The sequence below is a fragment of the Bidens hawaiensis genome, unplaced genomic scaffold (genome assembly GCF_021521415.1).
Source record: "Bidens hawaiensis isolate Kalapana, Puna unplaced genomic scaffold, B.hawaiensis_p1.1 tig00012010_1, whole genome shotgun sequence".
NCBI classification, from domain to species: domain Eukaryota; kingdom Viridiplantae; phylum Streptophyta; class Magnoliopsida; order Asterales; family Asteraceae; genus Bidens; species Bidens hawaiensis.
The window spans coordinates 715276-732669 of NW_027491964.1; the positions used below are offsets into that span (position 1 = coordinate 715276).

General features: G+C 36.8%; 2 protein-coding genes across 2 annotated transcripts; both read right to left on the minus strand.

Moving 5' to 3' along the window:
- Nucleotides 1–8192: 8192 nt before the first annotated feature.
- Nucleotides 8193–9763, minus strand: LOC143539762 (UDP-arabinopyranose mutase 1-like). The gene is made up of 4 exons (XM_077032982.1): nucleotides 9446–9763; nucleotides 8817–9067; nucleotides 8570–8738; nucleotides 8193–8426 (listed from the first exon to the last, which is right to left on the minus strand). Exons 1-4 carry the CDS (start codon nucleotides 9761–9763, stop codon nucleotides 8193–8195), a joined length of 972 nt encoding a protein of 323 aa, XP_076889097.1.
- Nucleotides 9764–11937: 2174 nt separating this feature from the next.
- LOC143539741 (protein COBRA-like) lies at nucleotides 11938–17141 on the minus strand. Its single transcript, XM_077032969.1, has 6 exons — nucleotides 16959–17141; nucleotides 15629–15708; nucleotides 14541–14997; nucleotides 13319–13478; nucleotides 12965–13242; nucleotides 11938–12416 (listed from the first exon to the last, which is right to left on the minus strand). The coding sequence occupies exons 1-6, from the start codon at nucleotides 17047–17049 to the stop codon at nucleotides 12133–12135; spliced, it is 1350 nt and encodes a 449-aa protein (XP_076889084.1). The 5' UTR covers nucleotides 17050–17141; the 3' UTR covers nucleotides 11938–12132.
- Between the last annotated feature and the right edge of the window lie 253 nt (nucleotides 17142–17394).

Genomic DNA, 17394 nt, shown 5'->3' on the forward strand with positions numbered 1-17394 from the left:
AAAGATGAAGAACACAAACACGTACACGAACAAATACAAGAACGGGATAATCAAATCTGCAGATTCTTATATAATAATCAAAACACGTTACATACCGTAACCAAACAGAAAACACGACTAACCCGAGGTGAGCTCTACCTCGGGTCGTCTCACACGACTCTCCTTGTCTCTTACTCTCTCTAAACAAACAAACTGCTCAAACCACACACTAATTTCTGGATTCCTAAACCTAAACAAGACACACACATATATATATAAAACATTCTCGGGCCTGGGCTTCAGTAGGCGAAGTTGTTATAACTTCGCCTATGGCGAAGTTATTCTAACTTCGCCTATGGCAGAAGTTGTTACAACTTCGCCTACGGCGAAGTTGTTATAACTTCGCCTATGGCGAAGTTGTTCTAACTTCGTACTTCGTTTCCGCTGATCAGAATTGCATAGCGACGGTCACAAAATGCACCAACAATATAACCTCTTTTTCGCGGACTTGAACGAAAGCTTCTTCTTCTATCCACTTTGAAAAGTAATCAGTTATTGCAAGCATGAATACTTTTCCTCCTGGCGCTTTAGGTAGCTTACCCATGATATCCATCCCCCGCTTCATGAAAGGCCATGATGAGGATATAGGATACATAGGCTCTGCTGGATGATGCAGAATATTGCCATGTCTTTGACATGAGTCACACTTTTTTGAGTACTCCATGGCGTCTCTCTTCATGGTAGGCCAGAAGTATCCTGTTCTCAGAATTCTTGAGAATAGGGCTCTACCTCCAGTGTGATTACCACAATCTCCTTCGTGAAAGTCTTTGAGCACCTCTTGAATTTCTGGATCTTCGATACATCTCAAGTATGGACCTGCAAGAGATTTCCTATACAGAATACTAGTCAATAAAATGTATTGTGATACCTTAAGTTTGAAGGACTTAGGATTCTCTGTGGCTGGAATCTCTCCATTTTGAATGAACTTCTTGATCGGGAGGATCCAAGATCCTTGATTACTTGAGGATAATGGATCCAAAGGCACAATATCCTCGTCAGTTGTTATCTTCCCGACTTCTTGTTCTCCTATTGCTTGTGAGAGTACATGGATGATTGGGATCTTCGTATCTTCTAGAATCTTTAATGATGAAGCTAAATTTGCTAAATCATCTGCCCCAGCATTCTCTTCTCTTAGTACATGTATAATACTAAAAGAATCGAAGAATTTTGATAGTTCCTTCACAACATCTAGATATTTGATTAGTTTTTCACCTTTAACAGCATATGAGCCATTAAAGTGGTTAGCCATCAATAATGAATCTACATATACTTGAAGATACCTGATCCTCATGTGTTTAGCTAATTGCAAACCTGCGATCAGAGCTTCGTATTCCGCTTCATTATTGGTAGCTTGGAATGCACACGCAATGAACTTGGGTATTATGTCCCCCTGTGGCGATTTCAGTAGGATACCCAATCCTGTTCCTCTTACGTTGGATGCTCCATCAGTAAAGAGGATCCAAGGATCCTTGGTTTCTTCCATTTGTTGAACCTCCAAATTAGCTTCCTCTTGCATGTCACTACTGAAATCAGCCACAAAGTCTGCAAGCGCTTGTGACTTAATGGCTGTTATGGGCTCATACTGAATATCATATGCACTCAATTTCACAGCCCATTTAGCCATCCTTCCTGACAATTCTGGTTTTCTAAGCACATTCTTAACAGGATAATTAGTTCTTAAAATAATAGTATGTGTTTCAAAGTAGTGTCTCAACTTGATTGAGGCCATAATCAAAGCAAGAATTAATTTTTCAAGGTGAGAATACTTGACCTCTGCATTTAATAGGCTTTTACTTACATAATATACCGGGTGTTGTTGTCCTTCATGATCCTTGGCCATAACAGCACTAATTGCATTACCTGACACAGCTAAGTACAAGGACAGCGGCTCACCATCTATTGGCTTCATCAAAGCAGGCGCTGAGGATAGATAATCCTTAAGAGCCTTTAGTGCATCTTCGTGCCTTTGAGTCCATTCAAACTTTTTATTTTTCCTCAAGATATCATAGAAGTCTTTGCACTTCTCTGAGGATCTGGAAATGAATCTGTTGAGAGCAGCTATTCTTCCCGTCAGCCTTTGGACATCTTTAGCATTCACAGGAGATTTTAAATTAATGATGGCTTCTATTTGCTATGGGCTCGCTTATATTCCCCTTTTGGTCACCATGTATCCTAGAAACTTTCCAGCCTTAACACCAAAATGGCATTTTGACGGGTTCAGTTTCATGTTATATTGGTCAAGGATATTGAATGCTTCTTCAAGATCTGTAAGGTGATCCTCAGCCCTCTTCGACTTCACTACCATGTCATCTATGTAGACTTCCATGGTTTTGCCTAACTGATCCTTGAACATCATGTTGACCAATCTTTGATATGTTTCCCCTGCATTTCTTAGTCCGAACGGCATAGCAATATAACAATATATGCCGGTATGAGTCATGAATGTTGTATCCTCTTGATCAGATGGTTCCATTTGAATTTGTTGAAATCTAGAGGAAGCATCCATAAAGGTAAGCATTTCATGCCCTGCCGTTGCATCCACCATGGAGTCTATATGTGGTAACAGGAAAGGATCCTTGGGCCATGCCTTATTTAAATCGGTGAAATCGACACACACCCTCCACTTTCCATTCTTTTTTGAAACAACAACCACATTAGCCAGCCATCGAGGATATTTAACCTCTCTGATCATACCGGCCTTAAGAAGTTTTTCAGCTTCTTCTTGTATGATCGCGTTCCTCTCAGGAGCGAATTTCCTTCGCTTCTGATGGACGGTTTTAATAGAATGATCAAGGCCCAATTTATGAGTAATTACCTCCTTTGAAATACATGTCATGTCTGAATGTCTGAAGGCAAATGTAGATTTTCGTCGCTTTAGGAAGGATATTATATCCTCCTCGATCTTGTCAGTGATACAGGATCCTAGGAACACCTTCGCGTCTGGATCTTCAGGATCTAAAGATACTTATTTTACATCTCGCTCCCGAGCTTCCAGCACGTCCCTAGGATGTTGCTGTAATTGCTATGCTATCGTTTGTTTAGCTGTCGGCTTCATTGATGAAGAATAATAATTCTTGGCTTCCACTTGGTCACTATTTATCCATACTACTCCCCAAGGAGTTGGTAGTTTGATGCACTGGTGTTAAGTAGAGGCTACAGCCTTCATTCCATGTATCCAAGGCCTGCCAAGAATAACGTTGCAACAAGAAAGATTGTTAATAACACAAAACTTTTGGTAAGAGTTTAACCTTTCGATGTATACTGAGAGTTTGATGTCCCCCAATGTTTTCTTGGTTTCACCACTGAACCCCACTAGAACCGACGTTCTTGGGATGACTTCTGAGTTCGGGATGTTCATTTTCTGTAGTACGTCATGTTGGATGATGTTGACCGAGCTTCCACCGTCTACTAGGATCCTGCGTACATAATGGTTAGCAATAAATAAAGTTATAATCAAACTGTCGTGGTGAGGACCTGGATGCTTGTCTTATCTTCTTCGTCAAAGAAGATTCTTTTGACAGTCGTCAAAGTAGTGGATATGACTGGTCGGCCTCCGTTCTCCAACTTTGTTTCTTTGGCGTGTCTTTTTGCTGAGGAGAAAGAAGTGCCGCATATATCTGAGCCACCGGAGATGAAGTTGATTACTTGTGCGTCTGGTGGGGGTGGAGTTGATTTCTGTGGTACATCTTCAGGATCCTGGATCCTAGGCTTTTTTCTTCCCAAGAGCTCTTTGAAATGACCCTTGCTCAGGAGGTATCCGATTTCCCTCCTTAAACCAATACAACCTTCTGTCTAATGGCCAAAGCCTTCATAGAATGTACACCACTTGGACTTGTCTTTGAAGGATGTTGTTTTCTCATTTTTTCGAGGCCACCCTGCTTTCTCTCCAAGATCCTTCATGGCACAAATCAAACCATGGGTATCAACAGAGAAGCAATACTCGGAAATACTTGGGTAGTCCTCATCATCTTCTCCTTCTTCAACTGCCCGGACATTTTGATTGTTGAATTTTGTGTACGGCTTTGAGTCGTTGTTCCTGTATGAGGATCCTTGTTTCTGGTTAGATGACTCTTGACTTGTTGGAGCTCCTAACCGTTCTTGGATCTTCTTATCATCCTCTAGCCTTATAAATCTGAGTGCCCTGTTTCTGACTTCATCTAAAGTCCTGCATGGGGTCATCACAAGATCGTCATAAAATGGGGAAACCCTTTGAAGTCCCATCTTGAATGCTTCAACAACCGTAGCCATATCAAGACTAGGGATCTCTAGGGATTCCCTGCCAAACCTTGTAACAAAATCCCTTAGGGATTCATTATAAGGTTGGAAAACTCTATACAAATCACTAGTTAACTTCTCAAATTTCCTACTACAAGAAAATTGGCTGTTGAACAAGTTAACTAAATGTGAAAAAGAAGTAACAGAAAAGGGAGGAAGACTTAGCAGCCATTTTAATGCAGATCCTGTTAGTGTGGATCCGAAACCCTTGCATAGACAAGCCTCCTTGAGTTTTTCGGGAATTGGATTGATTTCCATTCTCTCCCTGTATTGAGCCACATACTCTTCGGGATCAGTTGTTCCATCATACACCTTCATATTGGGGGTCTGAAATCGTTTTGGGACTTCAGCATCACAAATAGGTGGAGCAAATATGGACAACTTGTGGCTTCCTTCTGGTATTTCAGGAATCGGACGGACCACTCCTGGTATGCTGGATATCATATCCTTAAGCTTCTGAAGTTCCTTAGCCATAGCCTGGTTGATACCTGTATCCTGCATAGAGCCAAGGTTAGTGTTTAAGGATATATGATTATACATGTTACCTCTCGGTTGATTGAACGTTGACATCTCAGAAGTGCAACCAAGGTAAGAAGCATCTGCCATGGTAGCTGGTCCACCAGAGGCAATGGTTTGCAATGGGATGATGTCTCCTTCATGGACCTCCAAAGACCTCTGATGTTGAAGTCCTGAGGATCCTTGATTCTGGAAGAAGGATCCTTGAAGTTGGGGGTTGAAGGATCCTTGGTGATAAATCCCAGAGGATCCTGGCTGAAGGAACGAGGATCCTTGAGTTTGCTGACCCATGGATCCTTGTTGAAGGATAGATGATCCTTGTTGAGGGAACGAGGATCCTTGAGTTTGCTGACCCATGGACCCCTGTTGAAGGATAGACGATCCTTGCTGGAAAATCGAGGATCCCTGAGCGTGCTGACCCATAGATCTTGGTTGAGGGATAGATGATCCTTGCTGGAAGATGGAGGATCCTTGAGTCTGTTGAGCCACAGATCCTGGAGTAGTGAAATCCAGAATCCTTGGCATTAAAGGAGTCTGATCCTCCAGTGGCCTCTTATTCTTCTTGAGATCTTCAATTTCACGTAGGATCTTCTAGTTGGTTTTGTTCTGCTGCTCCATGTATGCCTTAACCTGTGAAAACATAGCAAAAACATCATTGTAAGAGTTAACCACCGAAGTGGCAGTAGTGTTCTTTGAGCTCTGGAAGACTGGAATTTGTGTCTTGTTTCCAGCAGCAGTAGCCCTCGGTGCTCCCGTGATTGGAGGAGGCATCGGCGGCAAAGTTCTTGATGAGAGAGGAACCGAAGATGGCATGGTTGATGAAACAGAGGTTGATTGAGAGGCCATTGATGGTGATATGGGTATGAATGGTTGAATATTGATAGGGTATTTTCTGGATTATAGCACCAATTGCCCCACAGTGGGCGCCAAATTGTTTTGGATAAAAATCAGCTAAGGATCAAGTATCCATATCTGTAAAGTGAGGTATAGTGCTATGTTGATAATAACGAATATGTAATCGAAATCTTGATGTACACAATGATTTGATCACGAGGGAAAAATCTCTTGAATACGATAATCTTACTTTGGTCAAAACTTAACAAGGTAATCTTTGGTCGAATCACTTTGGTCAAGGATTAACGAGGTAACCTTTGGTCGGATAGTACGTGATTATAGTAATCTCCGGCAAAAAAAACCCCCGGACGGTGAAAACTATCACCGTCAAGTTTATTAATCGAATAAAGGGTGTTACAATTGGTGGAGATTATGATCAGTGATACAATGTTATCTAAGTGTGTGTGTATTGCTAGCCTTGCTTGTCCTTGGATGATTATGAACGTGTACTATATATAGGTAGTGTGCCCTAACTGATCATAACTCAATGGAGATATTAATAATAAATACAATTAACTAATAATCCCTAAAAATCCGCAATTGCCTTCAATATAACTCTTTCCTTAATTATCCACGCGGTTTGTTGACTTGATTGCGATATTATAGGTTAGACTTGTTAACTAGCCGTTATACCTGCCCAAAATATCAAGATAACAAAGGAAAATCGTTAATAAATAATAAATGCTAAGGATCACTGATCCTGACAGGGTATGCAACATATTCTAAGGATAATCGATCCATATTATATGCCAGGATAACATATCCACAGTGTCAAATTTCCGTGCACTAACAATTATGTTACATTTTCGATTATTTTACATAATCGATTATGTTACATTTTCGATTATGTTACATAATCGATTATGTTACATTTTCGAAAATGTAACATAATCGATTATGTTACATTTTCGATTATGTTACATAATCGATTATGTTATATTTTAGATTTTCGATTATGTTACATAATCGATTATGTTACATTTTCGAAAATGTAACATAATCGAATATGTTACATTTTCCATTATGTTACATAAATCATCACCTTCAATATCATCACCATCACCATCACCATCACCACCACTATCATCATCACCATCAACATTACCATCACCATCACCACCATCATTATCACCATGACCATCATCATCATCACCATTATCAACATCATCATCACCATCATCACCACAACGACGACGACCACCACCACCACCACCATCATCATCATCATCATCTTCACATCATCATCATCATTATCATCATCATCACAATTACCATCATCAACATCATCATCTTCACCATCATCGTCATCATCAAAATTACCATCATCATCAACATCACCATCACCATCACCATCACCATCATCCTTTTAGATTATGTTACATTATCGATTATGTTATATAATCGATTATGTTGCATTTTCGATTATGTTGCATAACCGATTATGTTACATAAACGATTATGTTACATTTTCGATTATCCTACATAATCATATTTTCGATTCTGCTACATAATTAATTATGTTACGATTATTTAACATTTTCGATTATGTTACATAATCGATATTGTTATTGGTCCACCTTGCGTTCGTACCTAGTGCCAGGATTGTTAACTAGTGGTTCCTTGTCACATATTTCCTTGTCACATATTTATTTATGCCCTATCACGATGACTCTTCCGTTGTGCTTATTATCTTCTATCTTCGACAAGTCTTTCATTCGCGGAAGATACGTGCCTTACCGTGAAGAGTATTCTTTCCGCAGCGGAATCCTTGCGCTTCAAAAATGACCTATTATTTACATGGTGTCTGGTACCTTACCTCCACATTTTCATATTATAGTTATTAATAATTAGTTATCATTGTTATCTAATAACCTTTTTTAGGGTAGATGGTTAAATCTAACATTAACTAAACATTTTTTCTCTTTCTTTTACTCATGTAACCGTATATACAATATTTTGAATTTGTGTTGAGGTGTACTTTCCAATAATGTTCACCATCCTTCCAAAGTGCACCTCCAATTAATAGAGATAAGAGGCCTGTGCTCTTGTTATGTGAACTTGTTCTAATCATAAGATTTTGTTATGTGAACTTGTTTTAATCATAAGATTTTAAATAATGAAAAAAGAAAAAAAAAAGTCATTTCTTAAACTCTCAAACTTAGCCCAAAATTATTTGCACAACCTTTTGAGGATCTATCACATGCATGTGCATGTATAAAAGATTCAAAAGTCATCTGGATTGCATTAGATATTCAAAAATGTTAACATTAAATCTCCCTCACATGTCAACATGGAAGTATTATTTTGTTAATATCACTACTAAAAAGATGCCACTATTCTTCAGCCAATCACTTAAAATAAAGCCTGAAATTAATGGTGTAACTAAGTTCAAAGATAATCTTGAATCACACTCAAACTCATACCTACTTCAAAACAACACAAAAAAAAACACCCTAAAACACACACTTTCACTTGCCATTAATCTTCTTCGACTCCTTTGGATTAAGCTCATCCCAAGCTTCAATCCATGTAACCATGGCGTCCCCAAGCTTTACAAAATATGGATCTATTTTCCCAAGCTTATCCTTAACCATCCTTGCTAATTCAACATAACACGACTGAACCGTGGTGCACTCTTTCGGTAAACTGGTAGCTTGAAAAAATGGTATGATCTCTTCTTGCCAAAAGATACCTTTGTACTCCTTTTTCAAGTAAGCCCCAAATGATCACATATCACCTAAAAGAACACCAAGTACCAACAAATTACGAGTTAAAATAAGGTCTTTTGTTAAAAGCACATTGTCAAAGAGTCATAATAAGCACAATTTTATAATAAAGTGACAACCTTGACACACCAACCAGCCCACATGTCATCATATCGACCAATTGGTTGGCCATCACCCATGAGACCGAAGTACATAGCCGGGCCAATGAGCTTTCGGTCAAACGCTAGGTTCATTCCACACATAGGAAATAAAGTTCCTTTCGGGATTGTCATAACTGCATCTACATACCTGATATCGAATGCAAAAAAATCTTTAATCTGAAACACGTAACATAATAATGAAAATGCACAAGTATATTACTATTACCTAGTGTTTTTCTCGCGAGGCTTGACGAGTTGAGTTGGTGCGTCATAATCAGGAATGTTGAGCCATAGGCCATGGGACACCGCGGTGGGAATACCTTCACGGAGACTAAATGGGTACCCGCGGACGAAATCAGCGCCATCCGAAAAAGGGTCATATAGGGTGTTGAAGAAGTATGGTGTAGATGGGTTAAGGAGGTTCTTAATATGTTGTGCAAGGGCATTTATGTCTTTCCCAGTTGGATCTTTAGCAACCTACACAACAAAGTCCCATATAAATAGGTTTGTAAACGAACCAAACAAACACGAACAAGGGCATGCATGTGTTCGTTTATTTAATTTAAACGAACACGAACACTTAATTGAGTACATATTTTATGTTCATGTTCGTTTATTTATAAAATGAACATGTTCGTGTTTGTTTATGTTCTTTTGTTTAACTTTGAAACGAACAGTTAACGAACATAACTGAACAAAGATAAACAAACATATATGAACAAATGTAATTAAACACAAACAAACATAAATGAATATAAATGAATACATTTAAATTAAATGAAAATATATAAACCACATAAATTAACGAACATAAACGAACGTTCAAACAGTTAAAGAGTTCAAAATGAAACTCACAAAGCAATCATCATCAATAGTAAAGATATACTTCTTCTTGGACACCATATACCCAAAGCATCGACAAGCGGAATCCTTAAACGAGATGCACGAAGCCTCAGGACCCAAGATCTTATTAATATCGTTACGATTATACAACTCGTAATCAAACCCATCGGGGACTTTAATACTTCTAGAGGGGTCACCATCTTGAACAATGATCAAATGGTATGGCTGGAAGAATGGCCTCCACATTTCAAGAAAATCGAGGTTTCGGATCGTCGGTATGACGATATCGAGATCATCTTTGAGAGGATGGTTGGAGTTAGAGGTTGCCATGCAAATGCAATTAGAGCTAGAGAAAATGAGTAACTTGGTGTTGAGTGTTGTTGATATAGTGAGATATCGAATAGGTTATGATCATATGATGTAATGGATGTGATTGAGTCAATGTAAGTTGTAACTGCTTGTTGTTGTTTAGACCGGTTTTATTGCTTTGACTTCTAACAGCTTCTGTTTAGTTGTTGGGAATATGAATATGTTCATGTGGTATTAATTTTAATCATGTGTTTTACATGTTATCATTTCATGTAACGTTACAATTTAATATGCTTTTATAATGCTTAAAGACAGTGGGTTTTGGTAAACGTGCACAAATCGGTTTAAAACACAAAATCGGTTTGCACTGAAATCGGTTCGGTTTCGTTAACAAAAGTCAAAACGGGTTTATGATTGATATCGGTTTGAGTTGAAACCAGTTTCTTGACCAGGCAGGGCCGGCTCCGAGAAAGCGAATTTTTTTTGGGCCAAAGGCGAAATTTTTTATGAGCCTTAAATGAAAGGAACATTTTATTGGGTATATTTTAAATGGGCTTACTTGGTTCTGATTTGAGTTGTTTAAAAAGCTTTTGTATAAAATAAACTTAAAATGCCTCAAATAAGAATAGATACCACAACTTCTTGGTTAGATGTCATACATCTTTGCCACTAGATCAAGCTAGTGGTTATGTAATTGTGTTAAAACATTGATCATACATATTTTTTTTTCATAAAAATATATATAATTTTTTTTAAAAAAAAAAAATTCGGGCCTAGCGGGGTGTCGGGCCTATGGCCGTCGACTACCCTGCCTCCTCTCATGGCCGGTTTTGTGACCAGGTTATGATCGGTTTCGGTTATGGTTTTAACCGGTTTCGGTCCGATTAATCGGTTTGGAACCGGTTTGGGTGGAGAGAATTATAAAATGGTTATGAACCTACGTTTTCAATCGGTTCCAAACAGGTTTCTACATAATCGGTTTTAAACCAGTTCGATTTTCAAGTTGTTTCGGTTAACCGATTCTTTTGCCCATCTCCAGGGTTTGGTAATAAACTAATGATAGAATGGTTGAAATATAATCATTATTTTCTCAAAACTTAACGTGTCGGATTTCTATTGACTCGATGCTAGAATTTTTCGGGTCGTGTTGGATTTTTATCACTAAAGTTCCAATAGAACAACTAAAATCACTAATATTTCACAATTAATTTAAGTTTTCATGTTTCGACAAAAATTGAAAAAAAAAACTAAGACATTCACAATAGGTGGAAAAGACTTTCACAATTAATTTAGGGTAGAAAAGACTTTCAAAATTTAATTGTAATTTGAAAAAGAAAAGAAACTCAAAAACATACTTAGCTTCAATTGAAAATTTAGGGTTTGAATTTAAATTAAAAACGATAGACAAAACTAAACAAATATGTGCAAGGAGCGAATTCGCGTAAACAAGAAGGGACATGGAGACAAATGTTGCCATCACACCAATGTAATATTTGCTTAAACTAGTGTTGGATGCAAATTAACTTATGGGGCTACCGCATGTAATAGATCGAGATCAGTCGAAATTTTTATATCACACAATCTATATAAACTTTTAAACATTATGGGTATCGTTTAGCCCTTTTTCAGTAAATGTAGCTATGCCCCTGTGACCATGCAGATCTCGTACTCTTGTCATACGTAAAGGTTCAACTAAGCATCTAAACAAATAAGATAAGATAAAAAATGACTATGTTATTTCTCTATGTTTGTGCCACGCTCTAAGCTAGATGTCACGGAGTAATTCCCAAACTCCCGCTCGACACTTACACTCCTATTAAGTTTAGCCTTGATCGCCAAAACGTACCGAAGACTATAACTTAAAAAGGCAACACAAGATTGCAAGTTGGTAAACAACACTTTGATTATTGTGAGAACTCTTTACAAGGATGTTTTTTTTCTTTAGAATGATCTAAGTACATTTAATTACAAATATCCTTGATATTTACAAGGAAGTTTCTAGCTTTATATTTATTGGATTAAACTTAACATTATATGAGACATGTAAAGTCTTAATAACAAAACCTTTCTTGCACATTAAACATATTGGCCACTTGAATTATAATCATTGGATCAAACTTAAATAAAATTCCATATGAGACAATTTAAAATATTCATAATTGCTATATTTAGATATACATGTCCTGAGATACAAATAAGCTTTCATTAAGCATCAAACTTTATAATAAGAAGTAAATAAAACCAAATTAAATAAAAAATTGAACTTATCATTTGCATGTTTTAAATTATACAAACTGTAAACACCACTACAACTTCGACTACTACTCTCTACAAGATAAAAACACATTTAAAACCAGTGTAACCATGAACCACCAGGTGAATTCACCAACTCAAACAAAACCAATAAAAACTGCAAAACACGCGACCAACAAACCGAGTAACGAGAACGTTAAACGCGAGCCAATATTTGGGAGATACGGGTACATATCCGGCGGTGGCATCACACAATTATCACCATTAAAATAAATCCTTCTAGGAAAAGCCCAACCCTTTTCAAACGTAAAAGTCGATTTATCTTTGCGAAATAATAACTCGGACTGCACGTTTCCTAACGGGCCTGCTTGGTTCAGAAAATCGTTATAAAACTTAACTCCCCATAACATAGCAGTATCATCTGTAAAAACATTTAAAAAACATATGTTAGAACTTGCATGAGTGAACTGTGTTTTTCGTCCAAATATGCTGTTTTAGTCTAATAGTTTTAAATTTGCGATTTTCGTCCATGTGGTTTCATTTCACTTGCAATTAAATCCGAATTCATTGACCCCGTTAAGTCTGGTCGTTAAACTCATCAACATGCCCCTCACGTGAAGGGCAGTTTTGTCCTTTTTTCCCCCCAAATACACCCCAGCCCCTCACGTGAGGGGCTGCGAATTATGACTGGGGAGAAAAAGGACAAAATCGCCCTTCATGTGAGGAGCACGCTGATGGGTTTAACGGCCAGACTTAGACTTAACAGGGTTAATGAATTCGGATTTAATTGCAAGTGAAATGAAACCACAGGGACGAAAATCGCAAATTTGAAACTATTGGACTAAAACCGCAGATTTGGACAAACCACAGGGACGAAATCCAAAATCCACAGTTTACTCAACTTGCATTTTAAATTTTAATCGATCGAAACACGAGTTTAAAAATTAAAACAGTGAAAGTCAAACTTACTTATGGTAGAATAAGGGGTCAACGGTTTGTAATTAAAACTGAATATTTGAGTAAGATTGTCAAAGTTGGGATGTTGAACAACTAAATTCCACTGTGAGTAATTCATCCGGTAGTTAAAATTTGTAATGGTGACCTTCACGCGCCAATAATCCTTGTAGTTAAGCTTCACGTGCCAGTGAACCCGAATCGGGCACATATGTTTTGTGCATTGAACCAAGGGTGCAAAGCTGTTTTTACCGGGACCGTTAACCACCGATTCTAAATATGGCGAGTTTGCGCTGCAAAAACAATTTTAAAAAAAAATTAACAAAAGTAACCGGATTTTAGCCAAATAAACATTTAAAAAAAACTTACTTTACGCAACTTCCCGGGTGAGAAGCGTTATTTTGGCACCCGCATGTACATGTCGGGCACGGTACGATTGTCTCGTTGTAGAAAGACGAAAGCGATACACAACACGTGGGAGTTTTTTGAGCCAAAAATTGTGAATATGTACATGTCACATTCCATGTCACTGCCAAAAAAAAGATGTTAGGACATTAGAATTGTTTAATTGTTTTGGCCCGTAAACAAACTGAATGTTTAGTGAAGCGTTTCATTTGTTTAAGAAAAGAACGAACATCAACACAAGTTTGGGTTTATTTAAATTTAAATAAACAAGCGAACATGAACACATGTCTCGTTTGTTCATTTATATTCGTGAAACGTTTGTACATTTACGTTTGTATGTTTTATAAAAATTATTTATCCTAATATTACTTTAAAATCAATTTATTTTTATATTTTAGAACCCTTAACTATTAATCTGCCTGATGTAATGATACTAGACGTTCAGTTTAATGGTATACGTTTATGTTCATGAACCATTCATTTAGTAGATTAGCGAATGAACACAAACAAGAAAATCTACCCGTTTAACTAGGGGTGGCAAATGTGACCCATTGGGTTGGATGGGTTGTATTAAAATGTATATAATGGGTCAAACTAAAAATATAATTTGATTGAAACGGGTCAAAACGGGTTGACATTTCTCGAGTTTTATTTTTATTTTATTATTTTTTTTATGGAACGAGAAAAACGGAGGAAACTTTTTAGTACTTTTACTTTTTTAGTTTTTGATTTATATATCGAGTTATAATTTTTAATTATTTTTTTTGAATTCTTTAATGAGGGGTTTTTGAAATGGGTCAAAACGGGTTGAGATTTCAGAAACCCCTCATTAAAAAATTCAAAAAAAATAATTAAAAAACTATAACTCGAAATATAAATCAAAAACTTAAAAAGTAAAAATACTAAAAAGTTTCCTCCGTTTTTCTCATTCAATTAAAAAAATAAAAAAAAAACTCGAGAAATGTCAACCTGTTTTGACCCGTTTCAATCATTTTCTTTTTTTAGTTTGACCCATTCTGACCCATTATATACATTTTAATACAACCCATTCAACCCAATGGGTCACGATTGCCACCCCTACGTTTAACCATTGATATTTGTTCATTTGTTCGTTTAAAGTTAACTAAACGAACACAAACATGCTCCGTTTGTTTGGTTAAAGGTACTATAATTTAATAATACTTACTCATAGCTTGAGTTACTCTTCTTCCATCTGCAGTAATAAACTTTGTCGGTTTACCAACAACAGCGGGCCCACAAGTGTACCCCGGGCCCGGTGCAAGCAATGTGAAGTTTTTAGGTGGTTTGACTGTTTTGTTGGTGGTTCCAGCTGCACCAACGCTAACTTGGAATGAGCTGGCATAATTGTTGGGATCTTGGGCCCACGAGTTGATAACACCGCCTTTGCAGCAATTTGCAATCTGCTGATTGTAAGGGGTTCCGGGTAATAAATCAACAACGGACGGTGTTTTCTTGCAGCAATGCGGTTGTGCACTTTTGTATTTTGAACAGTCGCCTTGCTCGGTGGTTTGAGCGCCCATCATTGACCATATGACCTCTTTCTTGGCCCAGGTCCAACCCACGGTCCACCCCGGTGGTGAAATGTGTCGGTATTGCTGGAAGTTGTACATTGTAACAACGGCCTAAAGAAAAAGACGATAAAGATGCAGTTTTTATGATGTTACAACACTCAATAAGCAGAATAAACACCGTCTAAACCGAAAGATTAACAACTAGGGGTGAGCAAGAAACCGAAAAAACTGATGCAAAACCGAAAAAACCGAAAAAACTGAACCGAAACAAAAACCGATGGTTTGATTTTATGTTTTTTGTAAAAACCGCACTAACGGTTCGGTTTTGGTTTTGCATGTAGAAAAACCGAAAAAACCGAACCGAACCGAATTGTTAAATTTTTGTTTTTTATATTTTATAATAAGTAATATATATGAATTTAATAAATATGTAACTTCAATATTTTTTATCAAATGTATAATACTCTATCATTTTATAATTAACAAAATTATTTATACCTAAATTCACTATTTTTTGTCAACATTTTTTCGGCCTAAAATTTTCAAGCTTAAATGGCAAAAATCGAAAAAACCAAAACCAAAACGAAATCCGAAAAACCGAAACCGAACGGTTTCAAAAACTCCAAAAACCGAAGTTTTGGTTTTCGGTTTGGTTTTAGCTAAAAACCGCACCGAACCGCACCATGCACACCCCTAACAACAACAACAATAATAATAATGATAGTAATTACTTGATACTTACCACATAACCATCAGGGGTCCAACTAATAATATCCCACTTGATTGTGATGTTTCCATTCGGGTCAAGTGCATCATAAGCTTCTGCAAATCAATAAACAAGAAGGTTGATAACTCGATATTCAAAAAACCAAAATTTGGAAAAGAATTAGAATGGGAAAAAAAACAAATTTAAAAAGGCCTGTGATTGTCTAGTGATTTCAAGATAATTAAATATCTAAATCGGTTTCGTGTAATATTATTTCAATAAAGATTTACTAATTAATATTCATCTACAAAGCAATTTGCATAAAACAGAGTACAGAACTACAGATCACTCAAGATTAGGGGTGCAAATGAGCCGAGCTATTCACGAGTACTCGAGATCGGCTCGTTAAAAAGCTCGATCGAGCCGAGCTTAATTGAGCCCGAGCTTGAGCCTAAAAATAAGCTCGTTTAATAAACGAGCCCAAGCCCGAGCTTCACTTATCAAGCTCGAGCCGGCTCGCAAGCCTAAACGAGCCTGTCATTTATATAATTTTTTTTTAAAATATATATTAAAATTATTAATTAATATATATAATGTTATGAAAAAATAAATAAAAATAACTACATAATATATATTATATGTTATACATAAAACTATAATAGAAAAAAAAATATCCAAAAATAATTATAATTATATAAAAAATAATTGATAAATATTAAACGAGCCGAGCCCGAGCCGAGCTCGAGCTTCAAAATCCACTCACGAGCCGAGCTCGAGCTCGAGCTTTGAAAATAGAGCTCGAAACCAGCTCGGGCTTGGCTCGTCTCGTTTGCACCCCTATTCAAGATCACAAACAATTTAGCATAAAAATTAAATCTTTATTAGTTTCCCATGAACCAACTTGCATCATTAACTTGATTTCATCAATTAAACTACTAACCCACAAATCTTGATCAATAAAAATCCAATTTTTATGATTTATAAACCCAAAAAACCAAATTAATAAAACACCCACTAACGATCTTCTTCAAAATCAGTCAATTTCACTTAAATAACATAAAAGATATGAAATTGAGCAAAACCCAGAAAGCAAATTGATTAAAAACAGCAAGAACAAGCTTAAAGAGCTCAAAATGTAATCAAGATTCAAACCTGTTGAAATCTTAATCAATAAAAATCCAATCTTTATAATTTACAACCCCTAAAAACTAAATTAACAAAACACCCACTAACCATCTTCCTCAAAATCATTCAATTTCAACTAAAGAACATTAAAGATGTTAATTTGAGCAAAACCCAGAAAGCAAATTGATTAATAATGGCAAGAACAAGTTTCAAGAAGTGAAAATGTGATCAAGATTCAAACCTGTGGAAGTGAAGGTGAATGAAGAGAGTAAGATTGAAACAAGAATGGTGGAGATAGTGAGTCTGGTGAGAGATCTGAAGCAGTAATCCATTGGTTGATGTTAAGATCTGTTGGATCTGTGAGTGATTGCAGCAAGGGTTATTGAAAATGTGTATTGAGTGTGAGAGAGAAAGAGAGGCTTCCTCTGTTTCACAAAGATGTGATTTGGTGGTTATTAAAAAGAAAAAGTGTGCTCAATTACCCACCACTTATTAAAATTACGTTGGTTTGGTGATTGTGATTTAAAATTCGATTACTAGGGTGTCCGGATTTATTATTATTGGGTTGGTTTCTTTTAGAACCAGAGATAAGCTAGAGATGTTTAAGGGTTTTGAACAGTTAAGTTGAGTCAGTTGATGGTGATCTTTTTGTTATTGGGTCACCCTATACGGAGTAG